Raw genomic sequence first — 18,103 nt, 5'->3', positions numbered from 1 at the left:
CTCACAACTCTCACCAAATAGAGTGTAATCCACATCCAGCACTAGCAACTTCTTGCCCTCTCTGGGAGCGTTCAACACCTCCACCTTGTGGTCTTTCACACGCCGTGCGATCTTAGCAAGATTCTCTTCCCTGGAACAAGTTAGAGATTCTTAAAATAACTCCGATTTCATCAGACACACAAACTGCTGACCACAGGCACTAATGTCATATGGACAAGCAGACAAACAGGCATAGGCAAAGCATACAAACAGAAAGAACATGCAAGACAATAATCAAACTCAAACCCAATTGCTGACACAAAGCGCATATAAAGAAGGCACTTACAGAAATACTATACAAATATTGCAAGTCTAACATGCCATCAAAAAATGCAGATGCAAACTACAAATACACAAATGCGAACAATGGCAGATTGCTTACACACAGAGACATACAAAGATACATGTAAAGTGCACACATACGTATGCCCAACAAACAAACAAAGGAGGCCTCTTACAATCATGCAGGTGAAGCATTAACAGCGGAATTCACACAGCCGCTTGAAAACTATTCATTTACACAAAAACATGTGCAAAATATACACAGGTGCAGAGACCTCATACCTGCCTACATATACATGAGATATCTACACACGCACACGCCTGCAAGCCTACACTAACACAATCAGCTAGTAACCAGAGTATACTCACACAGGCAGAAGCAAAGCACATCCCCAAAGTCATATGCAAAACCTGCAGCACAAGGGTACACTTGAAGCTTACATACACAAGAAATGTTGACCTGCATATACGCAATGTGAAGTTTAAACACACAAGCACAAATGAAGTCTGCAAACAAAAATGTATGCAGCTTACGAACAGATGCATACTGAAAGCTTCCAATTTTTTAGGCTCTTGTGAAGCTTACACACTCAGGCTCCTGTAAAGCTTACATACTGTATTGGAAGTTCCCATCCATAAAAAAAAAAAAAAAAAATTATCCTGCACAAATTAGGGTCACTCACTGCAGTAGTATGCACCACACAAGAAAAAGCGAAGCTTAAACATGAAGGCACACTAGAAGTAATTGCAGAAACACCTTAAGAATAAACATACACAAATATGAGTTTAAACAAATTCTGTGAACAAGCAATCTGTAAATGCACAAAGCCAAGGGGTATATTCTGCAGGCATGGATTCAGTGAACACTCTTTCCAAGTAGACACAAATAAAAAAATGCATTCCATATGTATGGTCATTGCAAAAATCAATTAAAATGTGTGCATGTACTGTGATGTACAAACAATCTACATAATATCGCAAGCCATCAGAATACAGTCATAACTTCAAGATAGCGCTACATGTACACAGAATCATCAGTACAGAAATTCAGCCCACTTTATTACCTGTTTTCTACTTCTACAACTTCCTCTTCAATGTCAAAGTCGTTGACAATGTCATCGTTGTCAGGTGGAGGACCCAGAACATCTTCCTAGAAACAAAGGCATGAAGCTATAAATGTCAGGACCCTACCCTTTCAGGTTCTATTTAGTCGACCACAGAGCAGGCGAGATACTCAAATTTGTTGACTGGTACACACAAGAGGCAAGGAGTCACCTGACCTCGTCAGTTGGCATTAACACTTCAAGTGAATCACTGCAATTCAAAACTTCAAAAGTGAGTCTTCTACAAAAAATTTCAAATATTCAAAATTTCAACACCGGGAATTCGGGAAAGAAGAAAAAAGGGAAGGACAGTGGGAAAAAAATTAAAAAATAGCAAGACAGAAGAGGAAGACTGAAGTGTATCAGAGTTCCCATCCATAAAAAAAATGAACAAAATTATCAAAACCGAATACAGGTAAAAAAGGAAAAGGAGAGATGACAGAGGGTAAAATGAGAGGGAGTAATATCAAACTGAGAAAAGTAGTATTGTAAACAGTTGAGAAGTATTATTTGAAAATAATCAGGTTAATTTGTAACAGATTAGTTAAGGATCTGACTCTGACCCTATCCGACAGTTTCGATTCAGGAAGCTGTGATGTGACCCAATTATGCATCACTTCGCAAACAGGGCTTTGGCACTCAGGGCTGTATTTATTTTAAAGCGATTCGGGCTACAGTGATCAACCTACCTAGCTAAGGGTAGGTGTAGGAGAAATTGTGCTTCGAACTAGGTAACCATTATCAAATGAAGCAAATTTAAAAAAGAAACTGAACCTGATGTCCCTTGACCGCTTCAATAAGGTAGCACTAACCCTACGGAGACGAGGATATAAGGAGACAGGATGTCAGCAGAATTTCAGGAAATACTGCTATAGTGCTTTGTATTAGCTCTTTTATGAAGTCATATATTGTAGGAAAGTACCATCTTGCCTGGCATGTTACCCCCATTTTTCACTGTATATATGTTGTTTTAGTTGTATGTGTCACTGGGACACCCTGGTAACCCAGGGCCCCAGTGCTCATAAGTGTGCCTGAATGTGTTACCTGTGTAGTGACTGTCTCACTGAGGCTCTGCTAATCAGAACCTCAGTGGTTATGCTCTCTCATTTCTTTCCAAATTGTCTCTAACAGGCTAGTGACCATTTTTACCAATTTACATTGGCTTACTGGAACACCCTTATAATTCCCTAGTATATGGTACTGAGGTACCCAGGGTATTGGGGTTCCAGGAGATCCCTATGGGCTGCAGCATTTCTTTTGCCACCCATAGGGAGCTCTGACAATTCTTACACAGGCCTGCCACTGCAGCCTGAGTGAAATAACGACCACGTTGTTTCACAGCCATTTTACACTGCACTTAAGTAACTTATAAGTCACCTATATGTCTAACCTTTACCTGGTAAAGGTTAGGTGCAAAGTTACTTAGTGTGAGGGCACCCTGGCACTAGCCAAGGTGCCCCCACATTGTTCAGAGCCAATTCCCTGAACTTTGTGAGTGCGGGGACACCATTACACGCGTGCACTACATATAGGTCACTACCTATATGTAGCTTCACCATGGTAACTCCGAATATGGCCATGTAACATGTCTATGATCATGGAATTGCCCCCTCTATGCCATCCTGGCATTGTCGGTACAATTCCATGATCCCAGTGGTCTGTAGCACAGACCCTGGTACTGCCAAACTGCCCTTCCTGGGGTTTCACTGCAGCTGCTGCTGCTGCCAACCCCTCAGACAGGCATCTGCCCTCCTGGGGTCCAGCCAGGCCTGGCCCAGGATGGCAGAATAAAGAACTTCCTCTGAGAGAGGGTGTGACACCCTCTCCCTTTGGAAAATGGTGTGAAGGCAGGGGAGGAGTAGCCTCCCCCAGCCTCTGGAAATGCTTTGTTGGGCACAGATGTGCCCAATTCTGCATAAGCCAGTCTACACCGGTTCAGGGACCCCTTAGCCCCTGCTCTGGCGCGAAACTGGACAAAGGAAAGGGGAGTGACCACTCCCCTGACCTGCACCTCCCCTGGGAGGTGTCCAGAGCTCCTCCAGTGTGCTCCAGACCTCTGCCATCTTGGAAACAGAGGTGCTGCTGGCACACTGGACTGCTCTGAGTGGCCAGTGCCACCAGGTGACGTCAGAGACTCCTTGTGATAGGCTCCTTCAGGTGTTAGTAGCCTATCCTCTCTCCTAGGTAGCCAAACCCTCTTTTCTGGCTATTTAGGGTCTCTGTCTCTGGGGAAACTTTAGATAACGAATGCATGAGCTCAGCCGAGTTCCTCTGCATCTCTCTCTTCACCTTCTGATAAGGAATCGACTGCTGACCGCGCTGGAAGCCTGCAAACCTGCAACATAGTAGCAAAGACGACTACTGCAACTCTGTAACGCTGATCCTGCCGCCTTCTCGACTGTTTTCCTGCTTGTGCATGCTGTGGGGGTAGCCTGCCTCCTCTCTGCACCAGAAGCTCCGAAGAAATCTCCCGTGGGTCGACGGAATCTTCCCCCTGCAACCGCAGGCACCAAAAAGCTGCATCACCGGTCCCTTGGGTCTCCTCTCAGCACGACGAGCGAGGTCCCTCGAATCCAGCGACGCTGTCCAAGTGACCCCCACAGTCCAGTGACTCTTCAGCCCAAGTTTGGTGGAGGTAAGTCCTTGCCTCACCTCGCTGGGCTGCATTGCTGGGAACCGCGACTTTGCAGCTGCTCCGGCCCCTGTGCACTTCCGGCGGAAATCCTTTGTGCACAGCCAAGCCTGGGTCCACGGCACTCTAACCTGCATTGCACGACTTTCTAAGTTGGTCTCCGGCGACGTGGGACTCCTTTGTGCAACTTCGGCGAGCACCGTTTCACGCATCCTCGTAGTGCCTGTTTCTGGCACTTCTCCGGGTGCTACCTGCTTCAGTGAGGGCTCTTTGTCTTGCTCGACGTCCCCTCTCTCTTCAGGTCCAATTTGCGACCTCCTGGTCCCTCTTGGGCCCCAGCAGCGTCCAAAAACGCCAAACGCACGATTTGCGTGTAGCAAGGCTTGTTGGCGTCCTTCCGGCGGGAAAACACTTCTGCACGACTCTCCAAGGCGAGAGGGATCCGTCCACCAAAGGGGAAGTCTCTAGCCCTTTTCGTTCCTGCAGAAACCTCAGCTTCTTCTGTCCAGTCGAAGCTTCTTTGCACCCGCAGCTGGCATTTCCTGGGCATCTGCCCATCTCCGACTTGCTTGTGACTTTTGGACTTGGTCCCCTTGTTCCACAGGTACCCTAGATTGGAAATCCACAGTTGTTGCATTGCTGGTTTGTGTCTTTCCTGCATTATTCCTCTAACACAACTCTTTTGTCCTTAGGGGAACTTTAGTGCACTTTGCACTCACTTTTCAGGGTCTTGGGGAGGGTTATTTTTCTAACTCTCACTATTTTCTAATAGTCCCAGCGACCCTCTACAAGGTCACATAGGTTTGGGGTCCATTCGTGGTTCGCATTCCACTTTTGGAGTATATGGTTTGTGTTGCCCCTATCCCTATGTTTCCCCATTGCATCCTATTGTAACTATACATTGTTTGCACTGTTTTCTAAGACTATACTGCATATTTTTGCTATTGTGTATATATATCTTGTGTATATTTTCTATCCTCTCACTGAGGGTACACTCTAAGATACTTTGGCATATTGTCATAAAAATAAAGTACCTTTATTTTTAGTATAACTGTGTATTGTGTTTTCTTATGATATTGTGCATATGACACTAAGTGGTACTGTAGTAGCTTCACACGTCTCCTAGTTCAGCCTAAGCTGCTCTGCTAAGCTACCATTATCTATCAGCCTAAGCTGCTAGACACCCTATACACTAATAAGGGATAACTGGGCCTGGTGCAAGGTGCAAGTACCCCTTGGTACTCACTACAAGCCAGTCCAGCCTCCTACATATATGCACATAGCAGATCAGAACAATAAAGGTTATATACTCGAATGCAGTCAGATAATGTCTCGAAGAGGAATACTTACCAAACGCTCTTCGCATGTTCCCATCATCATAATCTTTGTATTTGGTTTGAGCTTCAAGACACCGAGTTTTACATTGTTATCAGCAGGCTTACCTACAAATAAAAATAAAGAAGTACTAGAAACATAAAATGGGTCATACACAAATGACCATATATCTAAACAGGACTAGGTATCATCAACCAAGCATAGCCAGATTATCATCAAAAACATCGTCTGTCTTGCATTATCAACTTATGGAGCGAGATTGTTAAACAAGCATAGAAAATTAAAATTGCCAACTAAATATACATCCAATGTCACAACTGCCAACTAAGCATAGCAATAGTAAAATGTAACACCACACAAGTCCAAATCTGCACCGTCAGCTTAAAATAGTTAGACCAGAGTGTCATCAATGGATCATATGGCCATTAAAACAGAAAAATGCTTAAACTGTCACCATCAGCCACATAGCCATGGATAAGTCACAACATTACCAGACAAGCATTAAACCAACACTATTGCAGGATATGGAGATGGAGATATATATATATATATATATATATATATATACACACACACTTTTTTTTTTTTTTTTTACGGTATTCACAGCATGCAGCATTTCACCCACCTCATAGTACTTTGTAAAATGGTGAAGAGGAACGTTGGCCAGAGTTCACAAGTACAAAGCAGTCTCTGATGTTGATACTCCCAAAACATAGTACTTTTTCAGTCAGGGACCAGGTCATTTTGTCAAACGCAGCATGACTGGCAGGTGGTGTTAGCCAGTCTTGGTCCACCATACCTTACTGACTATGACCAGAAACCCAGCCAGACCTACATCATTTGACCAAACCTTAACAAAGCACCATTAGCCAATCAAGAGTGGCCAGACTGAACTAATCTCAGCTTTTCATCATCTCAACATTGCCACACAGCTCTCGTCAACAGATAACCATCAGCCTTCAAACACTTCAACTTTAGGGGTTAGAGGGCACCACCATCAGGGTTCATTAGGTTAACCCCTTCACTGCCAGGCCTTTTCCCCCTCAGGTGCCAAGCCTTTGTTTTGGCTATTTGGGGCAGTTTGCTCTGAGGCCCTCAAACTTTTATCCACATAAGCTATCCACGCCAAATTTGTGTCCCTTTTTTTTTCCCAACATCCTAGGGATTCTAGAGGTACCCATAGGTTCTGGATTCCCCTGCAGGAGACCAAGAAATTAGGAAAAATACAGCAAACATTTTTTTTTTTTTTCAAATGGGGAAAAAAGGGCTGCAGAAGAAGGCTTGTGTTTGTCTCCCTGAAAATGGCATCAACAAAGGGTTTGCGGTGCTAAAATCACCATCTTCCCAGCTATCAAAAACAGACAAGACTTGAATCAGAAAACCACATTTTTTAACACGATTTTGGCATTTTACTGGGACATACCCCATTTTTACTAGTTTTTGTGCTTTTAGCCTCCTTCCAGTTAATGACAGAAATGGGCGTGAAACCAATCCTGGATCCCGGACACCTAAACATTTCTGAAAAGTAGACAAAATTCTGAATTCAGCAAGAGGTCATTTATGCAGATCCTACAAGGTGTTCCTTCAGAAAATAACAGCTGAAATAAAAAAATATCAACAGAGGTAAAAAAAACTGCCTTTTCTCTCCAAGCTTTACTCTAACTTTTTCCTGCCATGTCAGATTTTCAAAACCAATATGCCGTTACGTCTGCTAGACTCTTCTGTTTTCATTGTATACCGGGTATACAGCAATTCATTTATATTTCAGCAAAGAGTGAAAAATAGGTTTCAAGGAAACCTTTGCATTTCCAAAATGGGCACATAAGTTGTTGAGAAGCAGTGGTTATTTGCACATCTCGGAATTTCCTTGGTCCCAATAGTAGCATGTAAATTACAGGGCATTTCTCAAATACACGTCTTTTTTAGACACTGTCTTACATTTGGAAGGAAAATATGTAGAGAAAGACAAGGGGCAATAACACGTGTTCTATTCTGTGTTCCCCCAAGTTTCCCGATAAAAACTGTACCTCACTTGCGTGGGCAGGCCTACGACGACTGGGGGTGGCACCAGCATGTTTGGTCTTGGGCTCAGCAGTCATCTAGGGAAACCTACCAAACCCAAACACTTCTGAAAACTATATGCCTGAGAAAGGTTTTCTTACCCAGAATCCTCAGCAAGCCTCAAATTTAGCTATAAAAATAAAAAAATAAATCACATTTTCCCACATTTCTGTGTGGGTTTACTGCACCGGCACAAATTTCCTAGCACCCAACGTTACCCTCAGTCTCTAGGTAAAATTGATACCTCCCTTGTGTAGGTGGGCCAAGTGCCTGTGACAGGGAAGAGCCAAAACATGTTGAAAATGAGAGGGAACCAGAGAGGGACCAAAAGGACAGTTTGAAAAAAAAAAAAATTTAGGCTGACAAGTGGAGCAGAATTCTTATCGGTATAGATGCGACATTGCTGGGTGGTAGGAATTTTTAAGAAAATTTCACGGGGTGCAAGTGAAGCGAACCACCCTGGACTCACCCAGATGTTTAGTTTTCAGATGTGTCTAGATCTCGTACATTTTTCTACATGGCAGTGTCCAAAAAGTGCAGCCCTCACCATTCCAAGTGAGTTAGACAAGCCCTCATGGCCCAAATGTAAAACCAAAACCCAAAATAATCAAATGTCCTCCTGCTTGCCGTGGGATAAGATGTTTTAGTGTGTTCGGGGGAGAGCTGAAAGACTGCTACCCCTTCAGCTGGGGTGGGGGCATAACCATGCCCATACTGGTTGGTAGCCACCACACCACAATTAATTTTTTTTTTTTTACTTCCCTGGAATCTAGTAGGCTTTCTGCCCCCCGGGTAGTGGATCGGGGGGGGGTAATTGCCCATCTGCCCACCGGTGGGCAGAACAACTTTGTCGCATATGTTTTTAGGGTGACGGTATGGCCATACACCCACCCTCGTTTTTGTAAAAAAAAAAAAATCTTCCCTGGTTTCTGGTGGGCTCTCTGCCCCCCGGGGGGGGGCATAAATGTCCAAAAGCAAAAGTAATGTGTCCCCATGGGGTGCAACCCTTGCCCAAGGGGATGCCCCCCACAAACAACACACACACACCAATCCCTGGTGCCTTGGTGGTTTCTGCCCCCCCCGTCCCCCCAGGGCGTAGATCGGCCTAATAGAAATAGGCCTATCTGCCCCCAAATGGCCTAAAATCTATTTGCACCCAAGGGGAATGACACTTGCCTAAGGGGTCGTCCCCATCTGAAAAAAGAAGAAAAAATCTCTGGTGCCCAGGGGGTAGATCGGCCTAATATAAATAGGCCAATTCGCCCCAAGGGGGCAGAGAAATGACCTAAAATAAATTTGCTCTCATTGCGTGAAATTGGTGCAAAAAAATCCCTGGTGTCTAGTGGTTACTGCCCACCTTAGGGCAGATTGGCCTAAGAAAAAAAGGCCGATCTGTCCCCAAGCGGGGCAGAAATGGCCTCAAATAAAATTGCCACCCAGGGAAGCGACCCTTACCTAAGTGGTTGCTCCCCACATGTAAACAATAAAAACATTTTTTTTTTTTTAATGAGCCCTGGTATCCCTGCCCATGGAAGGGGGGGTGCGAGGCCCTCTGGGGCAGCGCTAGAGCTTCCCCCTAAGGCCTTTACCAGGACGATGTGGTTACGTCCCTGGCGCCTGAGCACCACGGGCAGAGACGAGACCACCTCGTCCTGGGCACCCGAGGGGTTAAGACTCACACTTATAACTATTAACTTAACACTTAACTTCAGCCACTAAACTTTAACAAAGCGGACGCCAAATGAACCATTGATTGTAATATGCCCAGCGTAATATGCCCAGCGCTAACAACCATGGTGATAAGACTAACACCAACAGCATCATCAACTAGGACCAGGCCTACCCACTTGCAATGCTGAGTGTAAGAGCACAAGCACCACCAGACCTGATCACTGCAGGTAGACAGGCACATCAATAGCAGCTCACTGTGACAAGACCTGTATCCCCATTTGGCTACTGGCAGTTGGCACACCAACAATGATCTTCTCATGATTGAAGGGGGCAAAGCATCTTTACAGTCCTCATATATGTAGCAGCATTTCAAATGGCTAAATCTGGAATTACAAACATAAGAGTCACTGGCATATCATTTAGCCATCATCAGTCAGCTATTAATGAAAACACATGCAGTAGGTCCGATCCAGCAAACAGGAGGTAATACACCACTCAGTGCAAAGTCAACATGGAGAGACAATTCAATGGTCTTCTGATATCTAAAGGTAGACAAACACTGGCAGGCAAAGCTGAATAAACCTCAAGGCCAGCACTGAGCAATCAGAGGTAAGTAAATGGCAGGGTTATTACAATTCTAGACAAGAGGAAGAAAAAATTAGGGGCAGTTGCTCCATCCCCTACATGCTCGGCCAGGTATTTAGAGCCATGGGGCATATTACGGTAGTGTCTGAACCAGAGCACAAAGAATGTGGCATGCAATTTTTGTTTAAAAAACAGCTTTACCTTTATATTTCAGTCCCAGAAGCTTCTGCCGCTCAGGCAAGACCCCGGTGAGGCTCTTCAAGGATTGCTTCAAGTCTAGCACTGTGTCTTCCTCAGAGAGAGCAGTGACTGAAAACTCTTGCCCACCCCATTTTATAATGAGTGATACAGACATCCTCAAGACACACCAGCACCTGATAAGAAGCACCTGGGGGGAAATTAGGAAGAGTCAGACCTCTAATTCAGCAATAAATGGTGGGTACATTAAAAGAGCAAAAAAAGTTTTACATTAACAGCACCTGTGGCCTCACCAGGCAAAAAAAACAGATACAGTCAGGAAGGATAGAGAAAGAATCTGAAACAGGTCTGATCTCTGGACAAGAGGCCCTAAAAAGAGAGAGTGACCATAAAAAGGGAGTGAGGAGACACACATACCTGGGGGATTTAGTGAAAGGTGATTCTTCTAAAGGTGATTCTTAGAGAGTAAGAGTAAGACAGTGAATGTGGCCTGTGGAAATGCTGAATAAACTGCCCATTGTGTGGTGCCATCTTTCAGCAGTTAGCGCAAGAGCCATCACCTATATTTTCACAAACTAGTAAACTATCTCTTTGTTCTCTGGATACATTCTAAAGTTATGCCTAACCTCCAAAAGACTGGCATCTTACAAGGAATGATGCTTAACTTACCTTCTACTATTGCCTATTAGTAGCTTTAGGAAAAAGACAAATTTAAACAAAGGACAATGCATATTGCCTTAGTCAGAACCTGTTTTCTTCAATTTGCTTCTCTAAGCATTTAAAACACTCCTGAAATTGTAGCCACCTCACACAACATCAGAACATTCTGACTGCATCTGGATCAACAGATTTAGGGGCTAGGTGAGAGCAATCGACGACAAACTGGTGGTGTGATTTGGATCCTTTATTGTGATTTGGGCATCTGCCTGGTGACACTTGAGGAAGGGTAAATTGAACATTTACAAGAGGAATACTAGAATTATGCTTAAACTCATGAATTGACAATTGCAGCATCCAGAGGAAAATAAGAGCTGCTATTTGTAAGGCGTGAGACACTCACACTCAAATGAAGGAGTGTGACCTTGTATGTTGAAAGAACCCGAAGTTGGATGTTGTACAGACAAGCTGTTTATTTTTTCTTGCCAGCCCTGCTTCTGGGCAGTCAAGTTTGTTTGTCCATAAGAAGGATACCACAACGTTTAGCCACCTGCAATGCACAACCAAAGACTACACAGGATCATGCATGTGACAGGCTGCATGGCATCTTTGATGCCGGTGTAGGGAGAGACGCCAACACATGGAGGGCGGTGATCAGAAGAAGAAAAGACTAGAGTTCTAGTCAAAATGCTATGAAGCCAAGAGTTGGCAGCAACAATTAAGTAAGAAAGGCATGCATGCCAATCCTTCCCCTGCTTCTTCGATAGGCCAATGTGCCACAGTTGTGCAGTAGGACAATGAGATGGAATAAAACACCTGTGCACGAGTGGACATACTTTGCACATACCTAAAGCCTGGGGGGTTTTCTATTTCCTGATCAAGAGAATGTTTTTTGGTTTCCCCGACGGCCACAAGTACTCTATCAAGCTCTACCTAGATTATTTTGAGAAATTCTTTCCTGAGGTGAGACCAAGTAGGCATTAGATACCTCAGTGACGAAGTGAGAAACTGTACTGCAAGAAAGCAACTCCAGGGGCTGAAGTCTCAATTAAGTTGATTTTAACCTGTAGCATGCTAAAGTACCAGGGTCCACTCAGATGTGAAATGCAATGGTTAGAAACACAGTGGTGAGCAGAATCAGCAATGGCATTATATTCCAAAGAACAAAGCTAGTCACAAGGAAGTAAATTAGATTGCAGCATGGGGCACAACAACACTGATAGATTACACATTTAATTTCTTCTCTCCTTGGGCTGACCTGGACTCTACGTGGGAGTCTCTGCAAGCACAGCACAGAAAAGTACTCTGGTGCAGAGGTGGAGTGCTTTTGAGGGGGCAGTGGGGATCAGAAAAGTAATTTGTTGGATTTTTGGTAGTATTTAAGTTCGGAATTCTATTCCAATAGGTGTGACTCTTCTGTAACGCCACAGAAGTGTAAACTGGCACAGAACAGACCGAATTTTGACCACATCAACTTGCTGCGTGTAGCCTCTCAGAAAAAAATACCTATGAGCTTTAAGGCTGGATAAGAAAATCTCTCAATAAAAAGATCTAAACTGTCCGAGTCAGGAATATACCCAACCAGCCATAGACAATAAGGTGAAAGTAACCCCAGATTATATCAATTTACTTGCATTAATGGGACACTATGCAACAGCCTCTATATCGCCCAGGATGAGATGGCCAGAATACATTTTCAGACCTGCTAGGGCCTCTATGAAAACTGCAGATGGCTGCTTTGGCTACAATGAGCACTTAAGATTCTAGAGGCAGGACACACATGGCAACATGTCTGCTGGGAAATGTGGACATGGTACACAATCTGCTAAAGTAAGTGGCCCCTAAACTATTACAGTTGACATGCTTGGAGAGAAAAACATAAGGCTTTTCGACAACCAATTTAGAAGGGTATTTGCTAGGTTAGTACTTTCACCAGATTGGGAAACTGACTGCAGAAAGTCAAATTTATTCTTCAGGGCCAGAATTTTTGGACGAAGATCAGCATGACAAATGATCTGCAGGACCTGCATTCTCAACACAGGTTAGAAGAAAATATACAGCTGTAAATGTTGTGTGTAGAAGTAGGATAGCAGAATTACATAGCAGACTTGTTTCACAAAAGGGAAAACATTTTACATGTTTTATAAACAGCCACACTTTTCAGCACACCAGAATTGCTGTGCAACTAAGGGCTCAATTCGTTGCGTTACTCTCTGGTGGAGAAACACTGCTTGGGTAAGATAGTAGAAGTTACTCTGCAAAAGGCAATTGGAACCGCAGTATGTCAACTAGCAAGAAGAAAACAATTCTGGTGCTGAAAAAAAATGTAAAGGCCTGCATCTTGTGGGGGTCAATGCCTTAAATATTTAGATGCATTTTAGGACAGAGACCATCCAACTCCTTAAGACATCTTTTTAAAAGGTTCTGCTTAGCAATGCTGGACAGTCAAGCAACTGAAGCTGGGGTATTGAAACACTTTGGGTGACATCACAGATTTGTGCTTCTTAAATCATATCCCTGAAAAAGGAGCCAATTCATACTTCAAAACACGTGCACATGTTACCTGGAGAAGCGAGCAAGCCAAGTTCTGAGTAATGGAAGAATTTACACAGCAATGGTTAGTGGGGCCAATTACAGTAAAAAGGACTATGCGCAGACTACTGACTATAGCGACACCAGAGGCAAGCCTCTTAGTCATCCAATAGGTCTGAGAATTCAAGCCACTGAAGAGCAAAAAAGGTAGACAAAACTAGAACATCGATAAAGGTGGGACAGAATAATATATGTGACCAATCCAATACAAACATTTGCTCTCAGAGCAAGCCACGGGTTATGTTAGGCCTGGATATTCCCAGTCATTAGATTTGTAGCTATCAGAACTTTGAAAACGTCCAAATACAAACAGAGATAAAATCACTACAATGTTGGAGATACTGTGTACCTGTCTTTCACAAACACTGCCTATTGTTTTCCCTTTAAGCAGAAGTCGTCAACTAAAGAAAGCTAACAGGTGCTCTCTGAGTCACTTGAGTTGTGTTAGGATGGTATCTACTCCGTCTGAGAAACATATCAGTATAACAACTTAAGGCAAGAGCCTTTTGCACAGATGTTTTACACTGCCTTCTTCGTCAAAAACGTTCAGACACTCTATTTTCTTGACATCAGAGTTATTAAGGAGCCAACTTTAAAAAATGTACATACCTACAAAGCACAGCAGTATACTGTGAGACTAAGAAAAGCACATTGACTTGGTTTGTGGCCACCTTGCACAGCCTTAACCTTAAGGCGCTGTATCTCCTTACTTTTAAAAGGTACACCACAAAAACAAACTGTCCAGCACTTGGAAACCTTCACAATCAGACTAACACTCTGGAAGGCCTACAACACCTCGAAATGTAATAAGTGTTTCTTCCAAATGGAAATCAACATTGCTAGGTTATCCAGCTATGCAAGATAAAAGTTGTTGTCTGTATATCAAATTTCCGAAGATGCTAAATTCATTTTTGAGCCAAATATCCTTTTGACATGAAGAATGCCATCTTTTCCATGACACAATTGCAAGGGTAATCTGTCAGTACTCACTGATAAAACCAAAGCAACATAGCAGCACATAAGTTATCAGCTTGGAAATATAACTGTCAGACTTTTTTATAGCTTTGAGACACAATAAAAAACATTAAAATTGAGATCTGTTGATCTGAAAAATCGCCAGCTGGACCATGGACTTTGGATAAGCTGAAAAACCTTCAAGTAGCAATTCTGCATCAAAGCAATTCATGACCATGTGTGTCTTGCCCTGGACTCAAAACACATTGGTGTCAACATTGGAAAAACTGTTCTTTCCCTTTCCTGCTGGAGATGCATGAACTTGGGGAGACAGAATAAAAACTTCTACCAAGCAATTCCTCTAGGCTCTTCACAGCAGAGCTAGGAGAAAATATATCCTCTTCCTACTGGTCTGAGAAAATAAGGTGTGCTGTCAGACTCATAAGGATTTATAGTCCATAACAGTAACCTTAATATATGATTCTCCTGTACCTCCAGGCTGGAAAGATCAGCCATCATCCTGAGAAATTACTTGAACAAACCTCTACTTACAAGTCCATCCATGGGAAATACAATGAAAGCAAATCCTCTCCTTTACCGTCTTGATACCCAGAAGGTTTCGGTGGAACTGAGAGCAACCATCCTCTGCATCTGAAAGCTCACTATAAAGCAGCCCACTGCACCTTGTTACCATTAAGCATTTGCATTCTTCATGATTTAAATGCACAGGGGGCCGTGGACTTTGTCTTTTGACAACAAGACATGCTCTTTATGTGAAGCACCATCAGCTACCATCTGCTGCAGCTCTGCACACTTCTGGGTATAACATTCCCCATCCAACCTTCGAATAGAGGGCAGGCACCCAACTCTGATGGCTGGACTGGTGACTCTGTTATATTACACCTCTTCTGAGGTTTTATAACCCCTTTTGACGGGAGCTCAGTTTCAGTTGCCCTCTTTTGGAGTCTCTCTAGATGGGCAATAAGTGACTGTCAATGCAGCTCCCACCCAACTTTCTGTAGTCATTCCATAATGAGAAATCAATGCTGACGTCTTACCTTACTCACATGTGGGCCTTCTCCACCACATAATTTATCTACAGATGCACACCACTAACTGGAAACTCAACAACATTCCCTACTGCACTTCTTGAAGCCCAGTGGACCCCATAAGATGTTTATGAGGATCAGTGGACCATCCAGGGTAATATCGGCCCTTGAAACCCTCTATACAAGCGGGTGTTTCTCTCCACCAAGTGTCAGGACTACTAACTCAACAGCAGCATGATCACATGGAGGCATAAAATGGAAGAATGAGCTTCAACAGAGCTTGAAATCAGAAAACTCAATTGAATGCCTGCCTTTGGTGAAATGTGAAGTTATATCAAGCACAAAATAATCTGGGAGGTAGCGGCAGTTGGAAGAAATTCCAAAAGGCACCTTTTGGTTAATGCCTGACCATGATCAGAGTACCATGCTGTATCCTCCTTCAGATGGACATTGCCTGGTTGGTGAGGTTCACAAGTCACCGTATGGAGGAGGGATTAAATTTGGTGAAATACTTTTGTCACAAAGACATGAAAATCAAGGTCCTTTTACAGGCCATGACTCAAACTAGACTCCTCTGTATGGAGGGCCTCTAAATGCTGGAGTGCAAAAATAAACTCATGCCCTTGTGCATAGGTGGAGTCCAAGCTGCAAAGACATTTTTGCACTCTGTTGCGGGTCAAAATACCCAGATGTTTCTAGTTGGCATCCTAATCCTCAGGCAACCAATGTGTTATTCATAACCAGGAATCTAGGTATTACATTATACTCCCACCTTCGGATTGATGTCTGGGGAAATCAGAAGACAAAAGAATGATGCAGATCATTCTTGAGGAGGTAATACTGGTGGAGGTCACAGTGCAGTGCAAAGTACCTCATTTGTTAATCTCCATGGAACCACTTCATCAATCACTTAGAGAATTTTAAGGTCAAACGGTCCATCCTCGGAGTTAACAGAAACGGTTGAATTACTTAAGTAGCCATGAGCTTGATGCATCACAAACTGTTCATGAACAGCTTGGAACACTTGATCTGCTACATCTGTAGAATAAGGTCAGAAAGTAGTTACAAAACTGCAAATAACTGCAGACTGGTTATTTCAGTAGGGTGGAGCTAATGCTTTTAAGAAAACACCCTCTAGTTACAGACTTATCCAGGAGAATTAGATCAGTAAAGCCATGCACATGAATACATTTGTTTGAAGTCAGCAAGGTTTTTACACCCTACTAAGCAATAGCAGTCAGAGCAAACACATCATTAAAAACACTTTTACACAAAATAGCAATGTTTTGAGCCTGATTTTTGATGTTATCGCTAAAAGAGGTAGTGTATGACATTTTTAGGACAAAATAGTCCCATTCTAGATCCGTTTTAACCTTGGTTTTATAGATCAGCTTAACCTCAGAGTTGAGCATTGCCTGAAGAGATTTGAGGCGATGGCTTGAGGATTCATATTAGTAAGAAGTAACTGCTGTTTTCTTTCAGGAAGCATTTTGCCCTGGTGTCCCATCGCTGTCTCTTCCCACACACCCTTTGGCTGATTGGATATGAAGGATCATGGAGGTACCAGGGATTGACACCCTTAGCTTAGAACTGCAGAGGACTGATAACTTTGGCAAAGGGCTGCATTCCAAATGGGACGCTATGGCCTCTATCAGTTTGGCTGAAGCCTCTCTGCGATCTGTCCTAGGGACTCCGTTTTTAGGTCTTGTGTACGAGACAGCGCATGCGCTGCCTGTTAGGGATGTATTGTTAGCTTACACTGGGCTTCGAGCCCACCCACTACATGCCACTGGTTGGCTTCAGGGCACTCCTCATTTGCTTAAGTCTTATTCATTAGCATTTGTGGGCTATCCTTCCTCCTCTTGTTTGTCCCTTCCCTGTACCATGGGTGAATTACTGTGTCCTTACACTGCTCACTCTTTCAGGCGCTACTTTTTTCTTTAGAAAGCACTTCACAAGAGCACATATTTTTTCAGTGTGCTTCTCTTCCCCTCTCTGTTCTGCTCTCTCTCTCTCACATTGTGTGGTTTCACATACTCTCCTACTTACCCGTATGGACTCCTCTTCCAACTGTGCTTTCTTGCACTTGAGCTTCTTGTGCAGCATGGCTTAATAGGTATTGGCAAAGTCAAAAGGTCCCAAAGGCGAGAACTATTGCCTTTGCCAATGCTTGTTAAGAAATTCTAGTTCAAGCATGTACCTTCAATGTTGATAAGCAGACTTTAAGAAAGCGTAAGACACTCCCCTCCAGTCCTGATGCAGAATTCAGATTTTACTAGCAGCTGTGATGCAAAGTCTGGGCAACCATTAACCCACTGAGTCAGAAATCATGATTATGCATCACAGTTTGTGGAGAGTTGGTTATTGTTGCACTACAGTGCTTATTATACACAATAGGTAATGAAAGATATGTTAGAGAAATAAGAGAAAAAGAATGAGCTTCCCTGGCAACCTTTTTTTACTATAACTTCACCTTTTCATCACTACTTGTGAGGCTTGACCAGAGGCAGTCAAGTCCAACTGCCTCGTACCCCACTGCACCCACATCGAGTCTAACAGGTAAGAGGTCCAGTCTCTTCTAAGCTAGTTCCAGGCATGAGTTGTCATCACACTCTGGAAAAAGAATTGCTACGATACATAGGCCATCTATGAAGAGCAGAGGCTTAAAAACATAGAAGCTTTGAATGGAAATAGCTTAAAATTCAGAGATAATTAAGAAATAAGAATCATGATCTTTGTGTTAAAGGAAGGAACAAAAGAAAATAAAGAATGAACCAAAATAATGTTACTGATTTTCTAATTAAAGTTAGATAATGACCTTTAAAGAAATGGATTCAAATGTCCTTATTAGAAATACATTCTAATATAGCAGTGCTCTGGCTAATGCAGAGCCTCAAGCTCAACACGCTGCATAAAACAGATTTCACTGATGAGAGAAACCGGTC

The 18,103-nt window shown here is 43.2% G+C and overlaps 1 protein-coding gene across 4 annotated transcripts in view; it reads right to left on the bottom strand.

Annotated features, from left to right (window-relative positions):
• The window catches only part of UBLCP1 (ubiquitin like domain containing CTD phosphatase 1), a 179,684-nt gene that overhangs the window by 157,745 nt on the left and 3,836 nt on the right, over positions 1-18,103 (bottom strand). For 3 of the 4 annotated variants that reach the window (XM_069199661.1, XM_069199663.1, XM_069199662.1), the window contains exons 2-5: positions 9,910-10,096; positions 5,407-5,498; positions 1,386-1,471; positions 15-130 (exon numbers count right to left, since the gene is read on the bottom strand). In XM_069199661.1, coding sequence (XP_069055762.1) covers positions 15-130; positions 1,386-1,471; positions 5,407-5,498; positions 9,910-10,063 — 448 coding nt within the window. In that variant the 5' untranslated portion in view covers positions 10,064-10,096. The remainder of the gene's footprint in view (positions 1-14; positions 131-1,385; positions 1,472-5,406; positions 5,499-9,909; positions 10,097-18,103) is intronic. The other variant, XM_069199664.1, reaches the window with a different exon arrangement.

Source organism: Pleurodeles waltl, chromosome 7 (assembly GCF_031143425.1).
Source record: "Pleurodeles waltl isolate 20211129_DDA chromosome 7, aPleWal1.hap1.20221129, whole genome shotgun sequence".
Classification (NCBI taxonomy): Eukaryota; Metazoa; Chordata; class Amphibia; order Caudata; family Salamandridae; genus Pleurodeles; species Pleurodeles waltl.
Note: the sequence above shows the minus strand (reverse complement) of the source record. Positions and strands in the feature narration are given on the sequence as shown.